General features: G+C 46.2%; 1 protein-coding gene across 2 annotated transcripts; it reads left to right on the forward strand.

Annotated features, from left to right (window-relative positions):
* The first annotated feature begins 444 nt into the window (after positions 1–444).
* LOC146563349 (nucleus accumbens-associated protein 2-like) lies at positions 445–16,895 on the forward strand. 2 transcript variants are annotated; one of them, XM_085295775.1, is made up of 8 exons: positions 445–723; positions 6,474–7,185; positions 7,316–7,530; positions 8,208–8,467; positions 10,229–10,405; positions 10,498–10,603; positions 15,464–15,561; positions 15,963–16,895. In XM_085295775.1, exons 2-8 carry the CDS (start codon positions 6,745–6,747, stop codon positions 16,589–16,591), a joined length of 1,926 nt encoding a protein of 641 aa, XP_085151901.1. In that variant the 5' UTR covers positions 445–723; positions 6,474–6,744; the 3' UTR covers positions 16,592–16,895. The 2 variants fall into 2 exon arrangements, with proteins under 2 accessions (XP_085151901.1, XP_085151902.1); XM_085295776.1 differs by lacking the exon at positions 445–723 and adding an exon at positions 786–1,049.
* The last annotated feature ends 2,570 nt before the right edge of the window (positions 16,896–19,465 follow it).

A 19,465-nucleotide genomic window follows, 5' to 3' on the forward strand; every position in this document is an offset into this window, starting at 1 on the left:
TGCTGCTTTGTGTTTGTGTGTGCTGGTGTGACTATTGCTTTGAGGACCAAGCACGGCTGTTTCACCATCAGAGCGAGGACCCTTTGGCCTCTGTGTGTCACGCTCCTTTAAAGGGCTGTGTGATTGTTCAAACTTTGTTTGGGGGTCAGGATCAGGGGCTGTGGGTGGCTGTACATACAGCAGATGTCCTCACAGAGACAGCGATATAAACGTGTGTGTGTCAGCCTGGCACACAGTCGCAGTATGCACGCTATGTACTCGGCATGCCAACTCAGCCTCAGCACTGCAATGCAGCGCTGTGCATTTGGCCAAGTCATGCCACACACACACACACACGCACACACACACTGACACACACACACACATGTGCAGTGATGTGTGTGTGACAGTGTGTGTGACAGCCTACATGTGTGTTTTTAGCGAGTTTTCATGAGTAATGTTCAACCTTGCAGTGTGTTCTATGTAATGCATGCTCGCCCGCCCCTCTCTCTCTCGTCCTCTGCAGGGCAGTTAGCCGCATTAGCTCCCTCGCTGTCCTCAGATGACTCCTCCTCCTCCTCGGCTGTCTGCTGTGTCTCTGCCTCCCCCTCCTCCCTCCCCCCCTCCTGTGACACACCAGACGATGCGTTGACTGAGCGCAGGAGAAGAAGAAAACCTCTCCCAGCCAGCCGTCCTGCCTGCTGCATGGAGGAGAAGCAGAGGAGGAAGAGGAGCAGAGAGGAGGTAAGGAGGTGTCTCACTGTCTGACATCCGTCCTCCACTGGCTGTCTCTCTGCTGTCTGTCTGTCCCGGCACTCTGAAACTGTCTGTTTAACCTGTCTGTCTGTCGCGCTGTCAAACTCTGTTCCTCACTCTGAGCTGTCTGTCTGTCTGCTGCTCCGTAAACAACAAAAACACTGAGCTCAACTCTGAGAACCACTCACCTGGAATCAGCTGTAGCAGACTGTCCCGAACTCTGCCGGACTACAGTGGACTGTGCAGGACTCGGCTGGGTGGTAACAGACTGTCCTGAGCTCCTGTCCACTGGGGACGATTCTGCTGGACTGCAGGTGACTGTCCTGAACTGTAGAGGACTATAGAGGACCCTGCAGGGTTGTAGTGAGCCGTAGAGTGCCTGGCTGGACTTCAGCACAATATTCTGAACTGTAGTGGTCTGCAGAGGACTTGGTTGACTTTAGCAGAGTATAGAGGAGTCTGCTGGATTGTAGATGACTGTAGTGGACATTAGTGGACTGTACTGGACCCTGCTGGGTTGTAGTGGGGTGCGGTGGACTTGGTTGGACGGTAGGGGACTCTGTTGGACTTTGGTAGACTGTCCTAAAATGTAGTGGACTATAACAGACTGTGTGGGATTCTGATAGACTACAGGAGAACTTCCTTGACGATGGATTGCAGAGGACTCTTCTGGACTTTAGCAGACTATACTGAACTGAAGTGGTCTGTAAAGGACTTGGTTGGACTGTAGTTGACTCTCATGCACCATAGGGACCGGTTCTGGACTACAGTGGACTGTGCTGGATTCTACATGACTATAGTGGACCATAGTGGGCTGTACAAGGATCTGCTGGACTGTAGCACTGCAGAGGGCTCTGTTGGACTTGAGCAGACTATGCTGGGCTGTTTGAACTGTAGTGGAGTTTGCTGGACTTTAGCTGAGTATGTTGGACTATACTGGACCACAGGTCTGGGTCTGGGTCCATGTCTCTGGCCATTATTTATTTATAGTGAGTTCATGGATGATTATGTCAAAACTGCACACAGAGTTCTGCTCCCTGAGTTTAGTCTTTCAGGCAAAATCATGCAGGAGAAGCTTTGAAAGCCCCTCATTGGACACAGACTTTAGCTTTCTTGTCTTTAAGAACGCAAACGTCATCGTGTTATCACATGAAAATAAAACCCTCCGAAACACAAGGTGTCACTGTGAGGCTGTCCCAGCACTGACACGCATTCAGCTTTACATCTCTGCAGCAGCGTGGAACTTTCTGTGGAGATGATATTAGACACAACACATATGCTTTTACATTTCATCATGTTTAGCCTGGAGGACAGCAGACACTTTGAACTGGAACATAAAGAACATCAGCTTTTCTCTCACTAAAGGACAAACACTGCTTCAGGATTAGGGATGGGTATTGATGAGATTTTCACGATTCCGATTCCATTTTCGATTCTGTTTAACGATTCGATTCTTTATCGATTCTTTTGAAAAAAGGAGAACACTAAGGTCGATTAGCTTAGAGCTTTGTTTTATATCTTCTCTTTGAACAAGGTAGAAATTTAGGAGTAACATGGCCTTACAAACCCAGCAGTGAGATCTTAAGAGATCCAGCCTACGGCTCTTCAATGGGGTGTCACAGGGTCCCCGGGGAAAACATTGTAAATGTAAAATAATAAAATAAATATTCTTCTGTAGCAATAACAAAGTATACCATAAATTATTCTGTAGCAATTACACAAGAATATCCAGTAATGTCCCTGCCTACAATTAAACACATTCACTTACTGAAAATCATCTGCTGTGGCAAACGGGTGCAAACCTTTGACCACAAACTGAGTCACTGCTCGGTAACATTCGTCTATCCTGCCTGAAAGGAGACGCTGCCGGCAGACTGCAGCGAGAACTGCCAGCATCTGAGCCAGACTCTGTCTCTCTCATCATGATCACCTAAATGCACAGTAATGGCAGGTTTGTAATAAGGCAGATCGCGCTAACATAATATGCACTGTTGTTGATTATTTACCTGCCGCATTAACGGGAGAGGACGTGCAAACGTTACCGCTGCTGCTGGGTTGAGATTCACGAGTCGAGCGGAATTAAAAACACGACATTCATTTAAGGTCATCGCGTGTTTTGTGAGCAAATGCTTTTGCATATTCGTAGTGTTTCCTCCCTTAAATGAAATATCTACTTTGCAAGTATTGCAAGTTGCCCTGTTGTCATCGGTTCTCGTAAAGTATAACCAAACTTTTGAGCGTTTGAGCCGCTTAGGCGCCGTGTTTCCTGCCAGGTAAATGACGCTCCGCAACGTGGTGACGTCATTCGGGGCGACTGGAATCGATAAGGGAATCGTTTGCAAAAATGGCAAACACTTCCAAGGAATTGAAACAGTGGGAACCGGTTCTCAACAAGAACCGGGTTTCGATACCCATCCCTATTCAGGATCTTCAATTCAGTTGATATAGAGCCAGTTCATAATAACAGTCGGCTCAAGGTGACGTCTCAAAGCTACACTTCAGAGTAACAAGTTACATTGTTTCTCTGTATTCCCAACGTTTTTGGAAAGCTGAGAAACAAAAACAATTTAGAACAAACTTTAAATTAATAAGTTCGTTAAATGATCTCTGACTTGACCAAAGTCTGGTTAGTGGCAGAAGCGAATGAGTGTTTTTACCATGTAGCCTAAAACATTACACCAAAGGAAACACGTGAGGAAACTGATGCTGAACACATCTGATTGTGCACATTTCATTCATGCACTAAACAAATGTTCCCGTCTTTTTGTTAAAATCGGTACAATTTTAAAGGTTTCATACAGGGTGTCATCTGCATATACACACACCATCCATTCTTTATGTAACAACAGTGGATCTGGTACTGATCCCTGTGGAACACCAGAACAAAACACCTTCAGCTGAAAGTCAGCTGCAGTTTGAATGAAACACTTTCCATGTAAATATAGTTTCTTACTGACAGCTTGAGTCACAGCGGTCCCTCGTTTATTGCAGGAGTTACGTTCTAAAAATAACCCGCAATAGGTGAAGTAGCAGCTTTATGTTTTACAATGATTATAGATGTTTTAAGGCTGTAAAACCCCTCACTACACACTTTCACACATTTCTCTCTTGTTTAAACACAAAGTTCAGACCTTTGTAGAAAAATAAGTTGAGTATTATAGAATGAAACCGAAGATCAAACCCTGTTTTCAGGTCCAGAACACGGGAGTAGAGCAGCTGTCAGAGAATTCAACATCAATGGATCAATGGTACGGAAGTAGAGGAAGCAAGAAGAATGAGTTGAGTAAAGTTTGACTGTTTTGTTTCGCTTAATGTGCCTTATAGTCCGAAAAATACGGTAACTTCTAACTTCCTTTAGCATTAAGCAGAAGTCCAACTTTCTGTGCGACGGTTAGCATCTTCCTCTGCCTTTGGGTGCTACCACAGGAGCCTCTGACGGTGCAAAATGTTTCATCGACATTGTTGTGTTTGCTGGGGAGAAAACTTACAAACATACAGCACAGCAATTCAGAGTCACACTGCTAGTGATCGAAGATTTATGTAAATTTGACAAGCTGAACGCGTGCTGTACTGTACAGGAGACACAGCATGGAGGAGATTGACAGTGGTCTGCAGCCAATCAGGATGCAGAACACAATGCGCTGTAAGAAAAACAAAACAAAATAAAAAATAAAAAGCAAAGTTGCACAAAAAAAATCTGGTAAACAGCGAGGCCGCAAAAGGCGAACCGCGTTATAGCGAGGGACCAGTGTACTTCATGGTTAATAAATACAACCTCTGGCAGCTCATACATGGCCATCAGAGCAGAGAAGCAAGGATTTCCTTTTCACCGACTCGTTCGTCTAATGGCTTTGTTGTTGAATTTATTTCCAAATTAAATGTTTTCCAACTAATGAAGAGATATGAGACAAGTTCAGGCAACAAACAAGAAAAGAGAAGAAAACAGGGAGTAACAAATGCTTGAACTGCAAAGCTGTTTCATTAGTTCAGATTCATTCAGAATAGCAGAAGTGTGATTTTGGAAGTAATCCCAAAGGACGTCTCGTTTGTAGATGCAAAGTCATATAAAGTTTGAACAAAGATGCAACTTTTCAAACAGCGCGTCCCTTCTCTCAGCCCACCTGCCGTAGCTTTGCCCACACGTTGGCATCACTTTACTGTAAATGCAGCGTTTCTGATTCGTGCTCAAAGCTGACTGAAGGTAAACCCTTAAATCGCTACACTGTTCACTACAGTGACTGATTTTAAAACAACCAGAATTTCCAAACTAAAGGCAAAACAGGAAAAATAAAACCCTCCGTGGCTTCACAGCTGCCACTGACATGACCTGATCACGTTTGTCAGTAATGATACGTCATCCTCTCTGAATCGTTTGGTTCAGAAACAACGGCCCTGTGATGGAGACGCGCTCAGCACACCATTTGCGCTGTGGCTCCTCCTCCCGGCGTGCCGAGGTGCCTCACCTCAAATATTTCTGACCGAACCCTCTTGTGAGACACTCACTGTCTTTCCACAGACGCCAGCCGAAGCGGTCGCGATGCCCCTCGTCCGTCAGGCCGACCCGGCTCGATGACTCACCCGTGAATGCATTTCCTTACAAAGCCTCCATGTTTGTGAGACTTTAGCTCAGTGTGTTAGACACTGATGCGTCAGACTGAACGCTGCCTCCGGATCACATGACTCTCAGCAAACACCTCTGTCTGCACGTCACCTGTTTATTTACCCACACCTCCACGTCACAGACAAACAGCTTTGAGCGTGACCTAGAGATCCAACCACTCAACAGAAACTAAATGCAGCTTCATTGAAAAGGTCGCGAGACAAAGAATCATCAGTCATAACTAAAAACACTGAATTCCCCAGAAACCAACCATAGCGTGGCTTTCTGAGATGATGTCACTTTGGCGTTTGTCACTCTCTGATCACCTGATGACGCCACAGTGACATCATAATACAAAAACTGTATTTTCAAGCTTCAGCGTCAGCATTTGAGCCACCGCCATGTTGTTTTTTCAATCCAGAGGTGACCACATCTGGGTGACGGAGCAGAGTGGTCAGTGATGATACCGGCAACATCCAATCAAAATCCTCAAATTTCTCTAAACTGAAGCTCCGCCTTCTTAGTAAAGGTGAAGAGCTCAATTTTTAGCCATATTTAATTTGAATATTGAACACTTTGACATTTACTATACAAAATAAAAAGATAAGTTCTTTACACTGAAGTCAAAGACTCTTCGAGCAGACACCTCGGCTCCTCTCTGCAAACATTATTTAAAAGTCTGACCACTCGTTTTGGGTCTAAATCTTACCTGAGCGATAATAAAGCTTCATGAACTTGGACTAGAACCTGTGGTCAGTTCGACTTTTTCTCTCTGCACTCAGACTTACAATGAAAACAAAACTGAAAGGAATATTTATCTCCAACGTGTTTTTTAAACAGACTCGATGAAACGGCTGTTCGATCCTTTAATGGGTTTAAATAAAGTTATCTCAGGTTTGAATGGGTGCACCTGATGTTTCTGACGCCCTGTGTTTGAGCGCGCTCAGTGTTTTTGTTTGTTGGACTCTAGAGGCGCGCCGCAGGAGACGTTCGGCTGTCTGCAGCAGGTTGGAGGTTTTCCTGTTGCCCTGTTGGCGAGCAGGCGTGGGTTAAACGTGTCCTCGGTTTGTTCTGTGGGCACGTGAGACGCCGTGAGGGTTTGACCTCTCCTCCTTTTGTCTCCCTTTCTACATTTCAGCTGTTTCTCTGGACCGAGCTGATCTGCATCTTAATGATTGACCACCTCCTTCTCAACCTGAACCCCCCGCCTCCTTGCTGACCTTTGACCTCACTGTTTGTTCTGCACCAGCATTATGGACCTCAGACTTTTTGGAGGAACTTTCTGCAGCATCCCCGACACCTAAACGCCCCGCTGTCTGCATCCGTCAGCCCAGCTCTGGCTCATCAGGACCGTCATCAAACCGCCGTCCACTTCCCGTTGCGACCTCAGCGAGCCGACGGCCACCACCATGTCGGAGGGGCTGCTACAGGTGGAGATCCCCGACTTCGGCAGCAGCGTGTTGGGCAGCCTGAACGAGCAGCGGCTGCTGGGTCACTACTGCGACGTCTCCATCCTGGTGCAGGGTCAGGCCTTCAAGGCGCACCGGGCTGTCCTCGCTGCCTCCTCGCTCTACTTCAGAGACCTGTTCAGCTCTGCGGCCGACTCCTCCTCTTCCTCTGACTCCTCCTCCCAGGCGGTGTTCGAGCTCCCGTCCTCAGTGACGCCGATGTGTTTCCAGCAGATTCTGTCCTTCTGCTACACGGGGCGCCTCAGCATGGCGGCCAGCGAGCAGCTGGTGCTCATGTACACCGCCGGGTACCTGCAGATCCAGAACATTGTGGAGCGCGGTATGGAGCTGATGATGATGAAGGCTTCCTCTGCCTCCTCACCGCTCTGCTGTGACTCACAGGTGGGTCTAAACAGAGGTTAGTGGGAGACAGCAGCATCTAGTGGACATCAGGAGAACTGCAGCTGCCACAGGAGACTGTTTATGTGTTTTCCTTCTCTTTGTAACTGTATTTAAACGTTTGTGTTTACAGACAACCTCAGCAGACGAGCTTGGGGGCTTTGACACTCAGACGGCCCAGCAGCAGCAGCACGGCGCCCCCCAGCTGCAGGAAGTGAGTCCAGACCAGCCGGCGTTGAGCCCCGAGGAGCTGCTGCTCGCCGTCAGCAGGATCAAACAGGAGCGAGCTGACACGCCTCCTGCAGAGGAGGCCGGAGGAGCAGCAGGAACAGGAGGAGAGGAGACCAGGTGAGGAAATGGCTCAGAAATGTTTTCTCAGTGTTGGAAAGATTATTCCAAACCGAGTCAGAGATGTCTGCCCAGTCCAGACGCAGAGGGTGGAGGACCGCCCACCTGTTCAGTAACCAGACGGAAAGAACAAATGATGCTTTATGTGTGTGTCATACATGATGTATTTATCTCGTATCACACGCTTATTTAACGTCTGCATGGATGACTGCAGGAAATCTTCAGGGAGAATTCCCACACGTGCTCTCCAGGCCTCTCTCACCTCGGATGGGACGACTTCCTGCGCTGCTGAACTGAGCTGTGGATCCAACACTTCACTGTAATGGAAGCAATGGGGGAGACAGTGTGGCACAAACACACCCACTTCATTCAGGAGATGACAGGGGGGAGGGTCTACTTTGTGAATGATGAGCCGATGACCAATGAGGGTGCAGGGTCACAAAGTGGATAGATCCATCTTTTATATTGTCAGGTTTTTGCCTGACTAACTCTACGTATGAAGTTTGATATTGTGTATGAGGCGACCTGGATTAAATATACCTTTGTACCTGTGACTGATCCCTGAGATTTGAATCCCAGATAAATGGATCCCACCCTCAGCTGTGTACCCGGGACCAGTGCTTGGACCTTGATGAAGGTTTGTGATGTCATTCTTCTCCTGCTGGTTCTCTCCTCAGAGTGGACATTGCAGCAGAGCTCCAGTCCTCCAGGAGCACGGCTTTGTGTTACCTGAGTGCAGGTGGAGGGCTGGTTCCGGGTCTGCAGTCCTACCTGCTGGCAGGCGGGGGTCGCTCCAGTCCAGGAGGATCCAGTCTCCCCACAGACTCTCCCCCATCCCACCCACCCACCGAGGAAGAGCTGGAGGAAGATTACTACAGCAACGCTGTACACCCCGGACTCTATCAGCACATCTACGGACACCCCGGAAACCCCTACAGTGAGTATTTATCCACCACCCAAATCAATATCAATTATACATCACAAAATAACAAGAACAGCTCCTCACGGTGCTTTATATTGTAAGGTAAGCAGCCTATAATAATGCAGAGAAACCCCAACAATCACATGACCCCCTATGAGCAAGCAGTTGGTGACAGACTGGGATAGGCTCCAGCCCTGCGCCACCCTGAGAGAAATAAGAGGAAGAGAATGGATGGATGCAGTAAAACGTTGGAGTTCAGTTTAATACCTCATGTAAAACAAAAAGGCAGTAATTGATAACAGAAGTCACACGGCCACTTCCTTTGAAAGATATGCAAAACATTTTCTTTTTTATTCAAATAGCATCCTGTAAACAGGGGCTCCGGTTACCCAGTTCTCCTGTTTCCAAGGATATGTTTGCTGCCCTGAACTGATTCAAGCACGTCTGTAGTTCATTTTTGGTCACTGACCATTTCAAAGTGATTAGAGAGAACCCCCCCTACAAAAGCATTTGAGCCAGCCACGCTGAGGAGAAATGACACATGCTAAATAAGTTGTTGTCTTGAGTTAGCAGGGCCTACGCTACCTTCTGCACCGGCTACAGGGGCCTGGCTAGCTACGGGTGTTTCAAGGATGCCGGAGTCTCCAATTCAGTGATCCTGGCCTCCAGAGCTCCAGACAGGCTGCATTTATTACAAGTATCATTATGGCTAAAGGAGGCTGAGGAGTACCGGTAACTGAACAAAGTGCAGGAGGAACGGGTGAAGAGGCCATGCTAGCGAGTCAGCTACAAGCTAAGCTAAGGTAGCAAATCCTTAAAGACAAAGTGAGTGAGGGGCCGAGCAGCGAAGACACACAGGACACAGGAGAAATGTCTCCAAAGTGGGATTTTTCTTATTTTATCCTCTAAAAAATTTAAAAAGACAAAGTTCAAAATAGAATTAATGGGCCCGTAAAAGAGGTCAGCTAAATATAACTCTACTCAAAAAGCGACGTACAGAAACGTAACTACCCAAACAAAGGAGACACAACTTAACTCACAAACTGACCTAAACACAAACACACAGCAGGGTAACCTTTATGGGGTTTGGCCAAACCGTTTACACACAACAGGGGAAACAGAACAAACACCAATACTAACTAGACACAAAACAGCATTAAACCTAAAACAGTCGTGCTGCTGACAAGCACATGGGTGGTCCCGCTGGTCACACCGTTTACCCAGACAGGAAACACCTCCCCAAACCAGGTAACTCAAAGAAACAAAAACATAATTAACATAAAAGAATATATTTAGAAACCCCACACAGTGCTAATATGTGCACTTTATAATATCACTGTTAGGTTTAAGTTTAGAAATGAATGAATAATATGACTGAAATACATGTTTACCTGCAAACCAGACTAATGAGGTGAGTGTGTGGACTGATTTCAGCCATCACACAGTCACTGACACTGTAAGGATGATGTGTGTGTGAATATGTGAAGATTACACTATGAAGTAAGACGTTAGAGGGGGTTAAGGTTTTGGGTCCTTTTGTCCTAACAGGACGATTACCATGGTGACGATGTAAACGTCATCCTGTGGGTTCTCTGCCTTTTTGCTCGTTTTCTATATTTTTAATGTCACTTCATTGACTCCCCAACAGGACTTGTTAACCTTCAGCTCATACAGGCCCCACTGATGTCACATATTAACTCAAACAGGTGAGTTTTGGTCATTTTACTTCCTGGGATTCCTGACACTCGCTCCCCTCCCTGTTTCTCATTGGTTCAGTCCAAGAGAAGATGGAGATGCTCCCCCTCCCATTGGCTAATGAGCGTCGGCCCTGCGTGCTGGTTGGTCGGGACAACATGGCACTTCCCGCCAGTCTGATCAGTCAGATTGGGTATCGGTGCCACCCGTCACTCTACACCGAGGGAGACCCAGGAGAGAAGGTGGAGCTGGTGGCAGGTAGGACAACAGAACACCTGTCCAACTGTATCTCAGACACCTGTAACCCAGCGTCATGTGACACACGCTCCCCTCTGTGTTTGTGTGTTCAGGTTCAGGTGTGTTCATGACCCGAGGTCAGCTGATGAACTGTCACCTGTGTGCTGGAGTCAAACATAAGGTGCTGCTCAGGAGGCTGCTAGCAACCTTCTTTGACAGGTGAGCTCTTACCTGGGTGAGTCACATGGATGCAGCAGCTTAGTTTACAGAAAACATAAAGGTTGTGGTGCCGTGTGGCTGGTTTAACTAAACCAGGATTAGGAACTAAAGGTAAGTTTGTTGAATCCAGGTATTTGATTTTCCTGTTAAAGTTTAAAGAATCAAACATTTATTTTTTCTGTTTTTAGGTACCTTACATATCTGATGAAAGTTTTAAAAGTATTGCTACAAACATGAGATTACTTTGAGTTTCATGAGTTGCTGGTGTTTCCTCAGCACAGATGGACAGAAGTGTTTATGAAATCATTGATGAGCTGATGCTACGCGGGGATTTCCTGATGTTTTACTTTATGCATCAAGCAAAAATCAAATTCTATGCAACAGTCTCTGACTGGAAGAAATGTGTTTAACATTTAAACTTGGGCTGGGCGATATGGCCTAAAATTCATATCGCGATCAGTGTTGGTCAAGTTACTTGAAAAAAGTAATCAGTAACTAATTACTGATTACTTCCCCCAAAAAGTAATCCCATTACTTTACTGATTACTTATTTTCAAAAGTAATTAATTACTTAGTTACTTTTTAAAAACACGATTTACAACCTGAAGAGGTGATAGAGCGATAGATCTTTAAGCCCAATTCTACTTTTTCTACATAATCCATCATACAAAATGTAATCAAATGGAAAAGTCTCTTTTTAAAACTTGTTTTATCAGTTTTAATCTTTTAACTTTATGCATCAAGCAAAGATTTAATTATCTGCAACATTCTCTGACTGGAAGAAATTTAACATTTAAACCTATTTTCTGCACATTCCAGCACATAAAATAAAATATTTTTTGTGTTTACACTCAGTCTTTCAAATAGATGCAAGTAAAACACAGCAGAAAATAAATAAAGTCAAAGACTCAGCGGTCCTGTTGCTCTATTTTCACCTGTAAAGCAGGAGTGGGGTAGGCGGAGGTTTACCCTGGTGCAGGTGTGCCGCGGTCAGTGGAAGAATCCGTGAGTTTCTCTGTGAGTTTCCCATTACGTCGTAGCTACTCGGTGCTTGTTGGAAGTTTAGGGGTTTTTTCGCTGTAAAAAGAAGTTTTCTTCCCACGCACAGCGGACACTAATGTTTTTGTCACTTTTTATGGAATCAAACTCAAAGTAAGGTCAGTACTTCCACGCTTTAAACGCTGCACGCTCATACTCTCTCTGCACTCGATATATGATCCATTGTTGATCTGCACACAGCTGTTGTCACGAACGTCGCACTCGCTTACGTCACTGTCGTGAGACGTTCTCGCAAAAAATCACGGCTTTAGTAACGCAGTAACGCAGCGTTCCTACGGGAAAGTAACGGTAATCTAATTACCGCTTTTGCGATAGTAATCCCTTACTTTACTCGTTACTTGAAAAAAGTAATCAGATTACAGTAACGCGTTACTGCCCATCTCTGATCGCGATATAACTTGAAGCACATGCAGTAACGATATATATCACGATATATTCTTTTCTTCTGTATAACGCATTTTCCACACTATAAGGACTTAAAATCCTTTAATTTTCTTAAAAATAGAGAGTGTGCCTTATGTATGAATTCTGGTTGTGCTTACTGACCTCTAACCGATTTGGGCAGAAATCTGTTAAAAATGTTTTAGTACAACTTTGGTAAGCAGCGCTGTTTGATGGATGTCAGAGCATTACGCTGCCGTAGTGAGGAGCTTCACGGAGTAATCTGGGTCCAAAACTCCGTCAGCTTCAGGTCCCAAAGTCAAACGAACACTGAGAGTTAAAAACTGTCTGAATTCTTTCATCTTTAATTAAATGATCAGCGTTGCTGCTTTACCAGGTGTAACAATTAATTTTAACATCCATGAAAACAGAATTTATTAAATTTAACGGAGTTAGAAGTTAGCAGGAAGTTAGCTCGCTAGTTTCCACCTAAACATTTCATACCATGTTCTGACTGAGAGATTTGTGAAAAATTCAAACGTACAGCTCTGCTACCACTTCCAACATAAATGAAGACAGAAAACTAAACAGCAGTGGCGTTTGTAGGGTTACTGAAGTTGGACTACCTGGTATATGATGTTGTGCTACGTGATTGCTAGCGACACAGCTATGTTAGCATAACATTAGCACAGTGAAGCTGGAGGGTGAACTTTTTTCCACTCGATAAAAGTTAACGTGAGGGATTCTGGTGGTCAGGGACAAATGCAATCGCATAGCAGGATGCTATACACGGGCCAAACTTCAGTCAGGAGAACAACTGAGATTATTCATCCACAATATCAGGTTAGTCATTAAGATACTGCAACAACATGGGAATAGAACAGCTGCAGAGAATTCAGCATTAATGAATCAATGTTACAGAAGTGGAGGAAGCGCAGTTTTTGGCTTTCCCCATATTTCAAAAGTGCTTCATCTCTTTGCTGTGACTGTCGGCATAATTTGCAGATGATAATGGTTGTAGCCGCTGCAATGCTTTCGACCAAAACAGGCGCAGCTTGATGACATCACCAACATGCGCTATCGCGATAGAGCGGTATAGTCAAAATCTCTATCGTTGGCCAAATTTATATCGTTTCTATCGTATATCGTTTCTATTGCCCACCCCTAATTTAAACCTATGTTGTGCATATTCCAGCATATAAAATAAAATCATGTTCAGTGTCAGGTTGTTTTCTGAACACCATGCTGCCAGCTTCAGGACTTCCTCTCTGTAGGCTGCCTCGTCTCCCTTTGAGATGAGTCCGTGGTGTCATCAGCAAACTTGATGATGAGATTGTTGTTGTGGGTCGAACTGCAGTCGTGGGTGTAGAGAGAATACAGGAGGGGGCTCAGCACACAGCCCTGTGGGGAGCCGGTGCTCAGTGTGCGAGTGGAGGAGAGATGGGGGTGGAGCCTCACAGTCTGGGGCCGGTTTGTGAGAAAGTCCTTTATCCAGGCACATGTGGGGGGAGGGAGGCAAAGAGTGACCAGTTTGATGATGAGGATGAAGGCTGGATGAAGGCTGAGCTGTAGTCCACAAAGAGCAGTCGGATGTAGCTCTGCCGCTGTTCCAGGTGACTCAGCACAGCATGGAGGGCGATGGCGATGGCGTCTTCTGTGGATCTGTTCGTGCAGTATGCAAACTGGTGGGGGTCAGATTCTGGGGGGAGGTAGTCCTGGATGTGCTGAAGGACTAGTCTCTCAAAGCATTACATGATCACCAGCATGAGGGCCACAGGGCGGTAATCGTTCAGGCTGGTGATGGGAGACTTCTTCGGCACTGGGATGATTGTGGCTGATTTTAGACAGGATGGGATGGCTGCTTGATCCAGTGAGAGGTTGAAGAGTCTGGTGAAGATGAGGGTGAGCTGGTGGCCACACGCTCTTAGCACCTTCCCAGGTACTCCGCCTGGACCGATCGCCTTCCTGGGGTTCACTGCTAGGAGCACACGTCTGACATCGTGCTCCGTTACAGTGAGTGGAGCGGTGCAGGAAGGTGAGGATGAGGATGGGAGCAGGGCTGAGGCAGATGAGCGCTGCTGTTGTGGTGTTTCATAGTGGGCGAAGAAGCTGTTTACTTCCTCTGCCAGCTGCACACTCAGGTTTTCTGCTTTCACATCCTCTGTGGTTGATGATGTCTTGTGCCACACCTCCCGTGTGTTGGTGCTGGACAGCTGGGACTTGCAGCTTCCTTTATGGTCTGTCTTAGCTTTTTTGATTCCCCTTTTCAGGTCAGCTCGAGCAGCCATGTACAGAGCTCTGTCACCTGACCTGAAGGCGGCGTCACAGTTTTTGAGGAGTGATCGGACCTCGCTGGTCATCCAGGGTTTTTGGATTGTATAATCCAGTTTTGAGATCCTTCCCAGACGCCTTAACGCCCACTCACATCCTGGGCCATCTGACCTCAGGAATTCGCATGATAAGGTGGGGCCAGGTTTCACAATGAGCTCACCCGAAACTCTGGCTGATTGGGACCCACACCCAGTTTCACACCTTGGCTCAGGCAATTAGAGGATCATCAGGGGTCCTTTTGTCCCTCTGTGGGGGGAAACTCCCACTAGGTTTATATCTGGGACTCTCCACCATTTGACCTTAGAACTGAAGAAGCTTCTCGGATGAGAGGTGAAACGTCTTCAAGCAACTTAAAGAAGTCCAGACGCTTTTCTTTGCAAGCTCCTTTGACTACGATGACCTGGATGACTGAGAACCTTCACAGACATATGGTCCAGTCCAGGGCCTGGCACTGTGTCTGGGGGGGGGGGGGCGTAGGCTGGGGAGAGCAGGAGAGAGAGGTGGTCCGACTGGCCGATGTGGGGGAGGGGCATGGCTCTATATGCATGCTTGATGTTGGAGTAAATATGATCTAGTGTTCTCCCCCCTGGTGGGACATTTGACGTCCTGACAAACCTTTGGGAGTCACCTGTAATTATGTTCGATGTTTAAGAACTTCCCCCCCATGAGCCCTGAGGCCCACAGTAATGTTAGAGCGCACCTGCTGATGTTTCATTGACATACAAATGCCTTTGAAAGGCGTTTTTACGCCGACGTCGTTAATGACCATGTGAACTGATGGATGACCCGTGTGTCACGCGTGGATGAATGTCTGGATTTGTCCTGATGTGTGTCGATGTGAAACCTGATGGTCAGAAACTCACGTTTATCAATCAGTCATATTTATGTGCCTCTAAAACGCTTATCGACCCAGACGCTGTGACATCATCAGACACCATGTGGCCCGGGGCTGTATGAGATCTTCCAGAAGCTTCTGACAGTCGGCAGCAGCTGCTTTACATAACAGCTCAGTCACACGTCTCGGAGTGGGAGGGGGAGGGGAACCTACAGCTGGTATAGGTGCTGATTGGGTTGTTATGGTTTCCATAGAAACACGCTGGCCAATAGCTGCGGGACAGGGATCCGCTCCTCCACCAATGATCCGAGCCGGAAGCCCCTGGACAACCGAGTGTTAAACACTGTCAAACGTAAGACACACACAGACGCGCCGGTTCAGCTATCTTAGTGAGGACCTTCATTGACATAATGGTTTCCCTAGCCCCTTACCCTAACCATTAAAAATGAATGCCTAACCCTAACTCTTACCCTAAACCTAAACATAACCTAATTGTAACCCTGACACTAAAACCACAGTTTGAGCTTCAAAAATGCCTTTAAATTTGGGAGGACCGGTGTGTGTCCTCGATGTTTGTGTTCTCTGACTGTTGGTTCTCACAAGTATAGTAGAATGCAGATTTCGGTCCTCACAAAGATAGCTAGACAGGAACACATGGACACTCACACACACACACACACACTGTGAGTCATGATTTCTGCCTTTTATTGTATTTTAAAAAGTATTGAGATTCTCCCCCCCCCTCCTCCTCAGTGTACTGTCAGAACTTTGCTCCTAACTTTAAGGAGAGCGAGATGAACGTCATTGCAGCCGACATGTGCACCAACGCCCGCAGAGTCCGCAAACGTTGGCTCCCAAAGATCCAGTCTCTCCTCCCCGAGGGCCTCCCCACCTCTGCAACCTCCCACCCCCGTAAGGGTAAGAAAGGAGGAGCAGGTGGAGGAGGTGGGAGTCAGGGGGCAGAGTCGGTGGCACAGTCCAGTGGAAGCCCCTTTGAGCTGGACCTGCGGCAGCTCAGCGCATCCTACCTCGGCCTGGAGGCCCCGCTGTATGCTGAGCGGCGCGAGAGGGAGGCAGCAGGGGAGAGGGAGAAAGAGGCCCCAGCCACCCTCCTGCCTCACCTGCAGTTTGCTGGGTCCCGTGGAGGAGGAGGGGCCAGCGGGGGGCAAGTGGAGGAGGGAATGATGGGAGGTGAGGCGGAGGGGGACGGGAGGCTACAGACTGAACAACCGCCAGACCTCCCCCTCTCCCTATCCTCCTCCTCCTCTTCCTCCTCATCCTCCTCACACCCTTCCCCCCAGCCTGCGGAGCCCGCCCCTCCTCACAGGGCATTGGCTGACACAGATGAGCGAGGGGTGGAGCCTCTGGAAGACAGCCAATAAGCTTTCTAATGCATCTGCCTACCTGTATGTAAATAACACAATAGCTACCTGTCCCCCCACCCGTCTGTCTGTCTGTCCTCTCGTCCGTCTACCTGTGTGTTCCCCTACCTCACTACCTGTCCACCTGTCTACCTCTCTGCCCCGTCTGTCTGACTACCTGTCTGTCTGCTCGGCTCTGCTGCATGCTAACAGCCTCCTGCAGTCCAGCACACAGGCCCATAGCAACAGGACTGATGATGATGATGATGATGACGATGATGATTATACTCACTCTGATAACAACAATAAAGCTTCTTGATAATCAGATCTGCTGTTTCTGTTTGATTTGTGCACCAAACAAAGTTTCCAGAAGTTCAGAGGGAACCGATATGCTAACACTACAAAGAGCTGCTAAAACAATACGCTAGAAGAGTAAAAAGACACGTTTATACACAACACATGCTGAAATAGTACAGATGTATTTGAAAACTACAGAAAATAGTTAAAGACTACAAAAATCAATAAAGTACCACAAAGTAATGTTAAAAAAGAACCAAAGCACAAGAAATATTAATACTACTGTAAAATGCCAAAAGATTACAAATGTACAGAAAATACTTAAATAATTAAAATACTCTAAAGAAATGTAAAAAAAAAGATAAAAGATGACCAAAATACTAAATGACTAGGAGATTCAAAAATGCTATATATGTAAAAAAAAAAATTGTGTATGTTTCTGTTCTGTGTCCTGTGTGCTGTTTGTTTGTTTGTATATGTGTTTTTCTTGCTGCTGTTACAACCAAATTTCCCCTTGTGGGACAGTTAAAGGATTATTCTGTTCTATTCTATTTAAAATAGTAATAATCTACAAGACATGCTAAAACACTGAAAACAAATCCTAGAAGAAAACATGCTAATAAACAACAAAAAGCTAAAAGACGAAAAATATATGTTAAATATGTGCTGGGGCGATCGTGGCTGAAGAGCTAGCGGTTCGTCTTGTAATCGGAAGGTTGCTGGTTCGAGCCCCGGCTTGGACAGTCTCGGCCGTTGTGTCCTTGGGCGAGACACTTCACCCGTTGCCTACTGGTGGTGGTCAGAGGGCCCGGTGGTGCCAGTGTCCGGCAGCCTCGCCTCTGTCAGTGCGCCCCAGGGCGGCTGTGGCTACAACGTAGCTGCCATCACCAGTGTGTGGATGGTGCTTTGAGGTCCTTAGGGACTAAGCAAAGCGCTATACAGATACAGGCCATTTACCATTTAAAATACTGTAAAGAAATATGATTAAACTATACAGAAAAAATATAAAGAAAGACTATAAAAAATAAAATAAAAAAACAAAAAATGGGGCTGACATTAGAAAAGGCCAAATGTCCACAAAGAAAGCCATAATGGTGAAGAAATGCAAAATATGCACAAAATACTATAAGACTACAAAACACTACAAATATTATAAAGAAATACGAGAATGCTACAAAGAAATGTTAACAAACAAACACAGAGAAAGACAAGAGTAACACGTTTTATATAGTACTACCAGGAAATGTGACAAAAGATTATAGAAACACTAAAGTCTTCCAAACAATAATAAAAAATAGCCACGCCTGGGATTGACTCTGCATGAGTACATATGATCCTGACAGGGTCACTGAGTGTGTGGCAAAGACATTCACAGTCTTTGTGTCGGTTCTGCAAACTCTACGACTTCTTTTACTGCACTCTTCTGCTCTGAGCAGCCAAGGCGCTTTCTATTACAAGCTCATTCATTCAGGCTCTCTCTCTCGCACACATCATTACAACACACACACACTCAAGAAAGGTAACATCCATCCATCCATCCATTCGCTTCCACTTATCCTTTTCAGGGTTGCGGGGGGCGCTGGAGCCTATCCCAGCTGTCATAGGGCGAGAGGCGGGGTACACCCTGGACAGGTCGCCAGTCTGTCGCAGGGCCAACACACAGGGACAGACAACCATTCACACTCACATTCACTCCCACATTCACACCTAGTGACAATTTGGATTAACCAATTAACCTATCCCCACAAGCTGCATGTCTTTGGACGGTGGGAGGAAGCCGGAGTACCCGGAGAGAACCCACGCAAACACGGGGAGAACATGCAAACTCCACACAGAAAGACCCCGGCCTGATGGTGGAATTGAACTCAGGACCTTCTTGCTGTGCGGCAACAGTGCTAACCACCGTGCCACCGTGCTGCCTAAAGGTAACATATTACTCATTATTTTTCTTAGAAGTAATACAGTGGATTACTTAATTACTGCTCCGAGAAAGTAATTTGCTATAATATTCATTACATTACTCATTACTCAGTAAAATGACCCAAAACTCATTATTTGATAATTATAGTTCTAAACAATATAAACCTGAGAGTACAGTCCCACACACTGATCTCTATCCTAATGAGGACACACACACACAATCTTTAAGTTAGTTGTTACATACAAACAAAGCAAAGATGAGAAGACTTCAAAGCGGTCGTCACGGTGATCCTACTGTAGAAACAGGTAGAACCAGGCTGCAGCCTGACTGCCTTTGTCCAGGCTCTGGCTGCTGGACTTGGGTCTGCATACTTCATCATCACTCTGACTTTTTGGCTAGCGGTGTGTTAGCCTGTTTCCACGTGCCATCACGCTTGTTCTTTTCTGCAATAAAAATAAAAGTCAGGTCTATGGCTTCACTTCTTGAAAGTTACCACGCCACCATTGTCCTCCTCCCACACAAACTGAAATCAGCTGACTTCAGCAGGACTTTAATGTAATTACTAACTTTATGTTACTAAAAAATGTGATTACAGTAACAAGTTACTTTGTAATTGGTTCTGACACTCACAGATGACAGAGTCACCTACATGTTGAGGAAGGACGCGAGTAAATCGT

The sequence above is a fragment of the Mchenga conophoros genome, linkage group LG12 (assembly GCF_057382185.1).
Source record: "Mchenga conophoros isolate Kocher_MC1m ecotype Shallow Benthic linkage group LG12, M_conophoros_male_GT1.1, whole genome shotgun sequence".
Lineage (NCBI taxonomy): Eukaryota > Metazoa > Chordata > Actinopteri > Cichliformes > Cichlidae > Mchenga > Mchenga conophoros.

Bases quoted from the DNA above. Each gene is read 5' to 3' on its own strand.
- LOC146563349 (XM_085295775.1), top strand. From the start codon at position 6,745: ATGTCGGAGGGGCTGCTACAGGTGGAGATCCCCGACTTCGGCAGCAGC. The intron at 7,531-8,207 runs GTGAGGAAATGG...TTCTCTCCTCAG, and splicing joins ACAGGAGGAGAGGAGACCAG to AGTGGACATTGCAGCAGAGC. The intron at 10,406-10,497 runs GTAGGACAACAG...TTGTGTGTTCAG, and splicing joins GAAGGTGGAGCTGGTGGCAG to GTTCAGGTGTGTTCATGACC.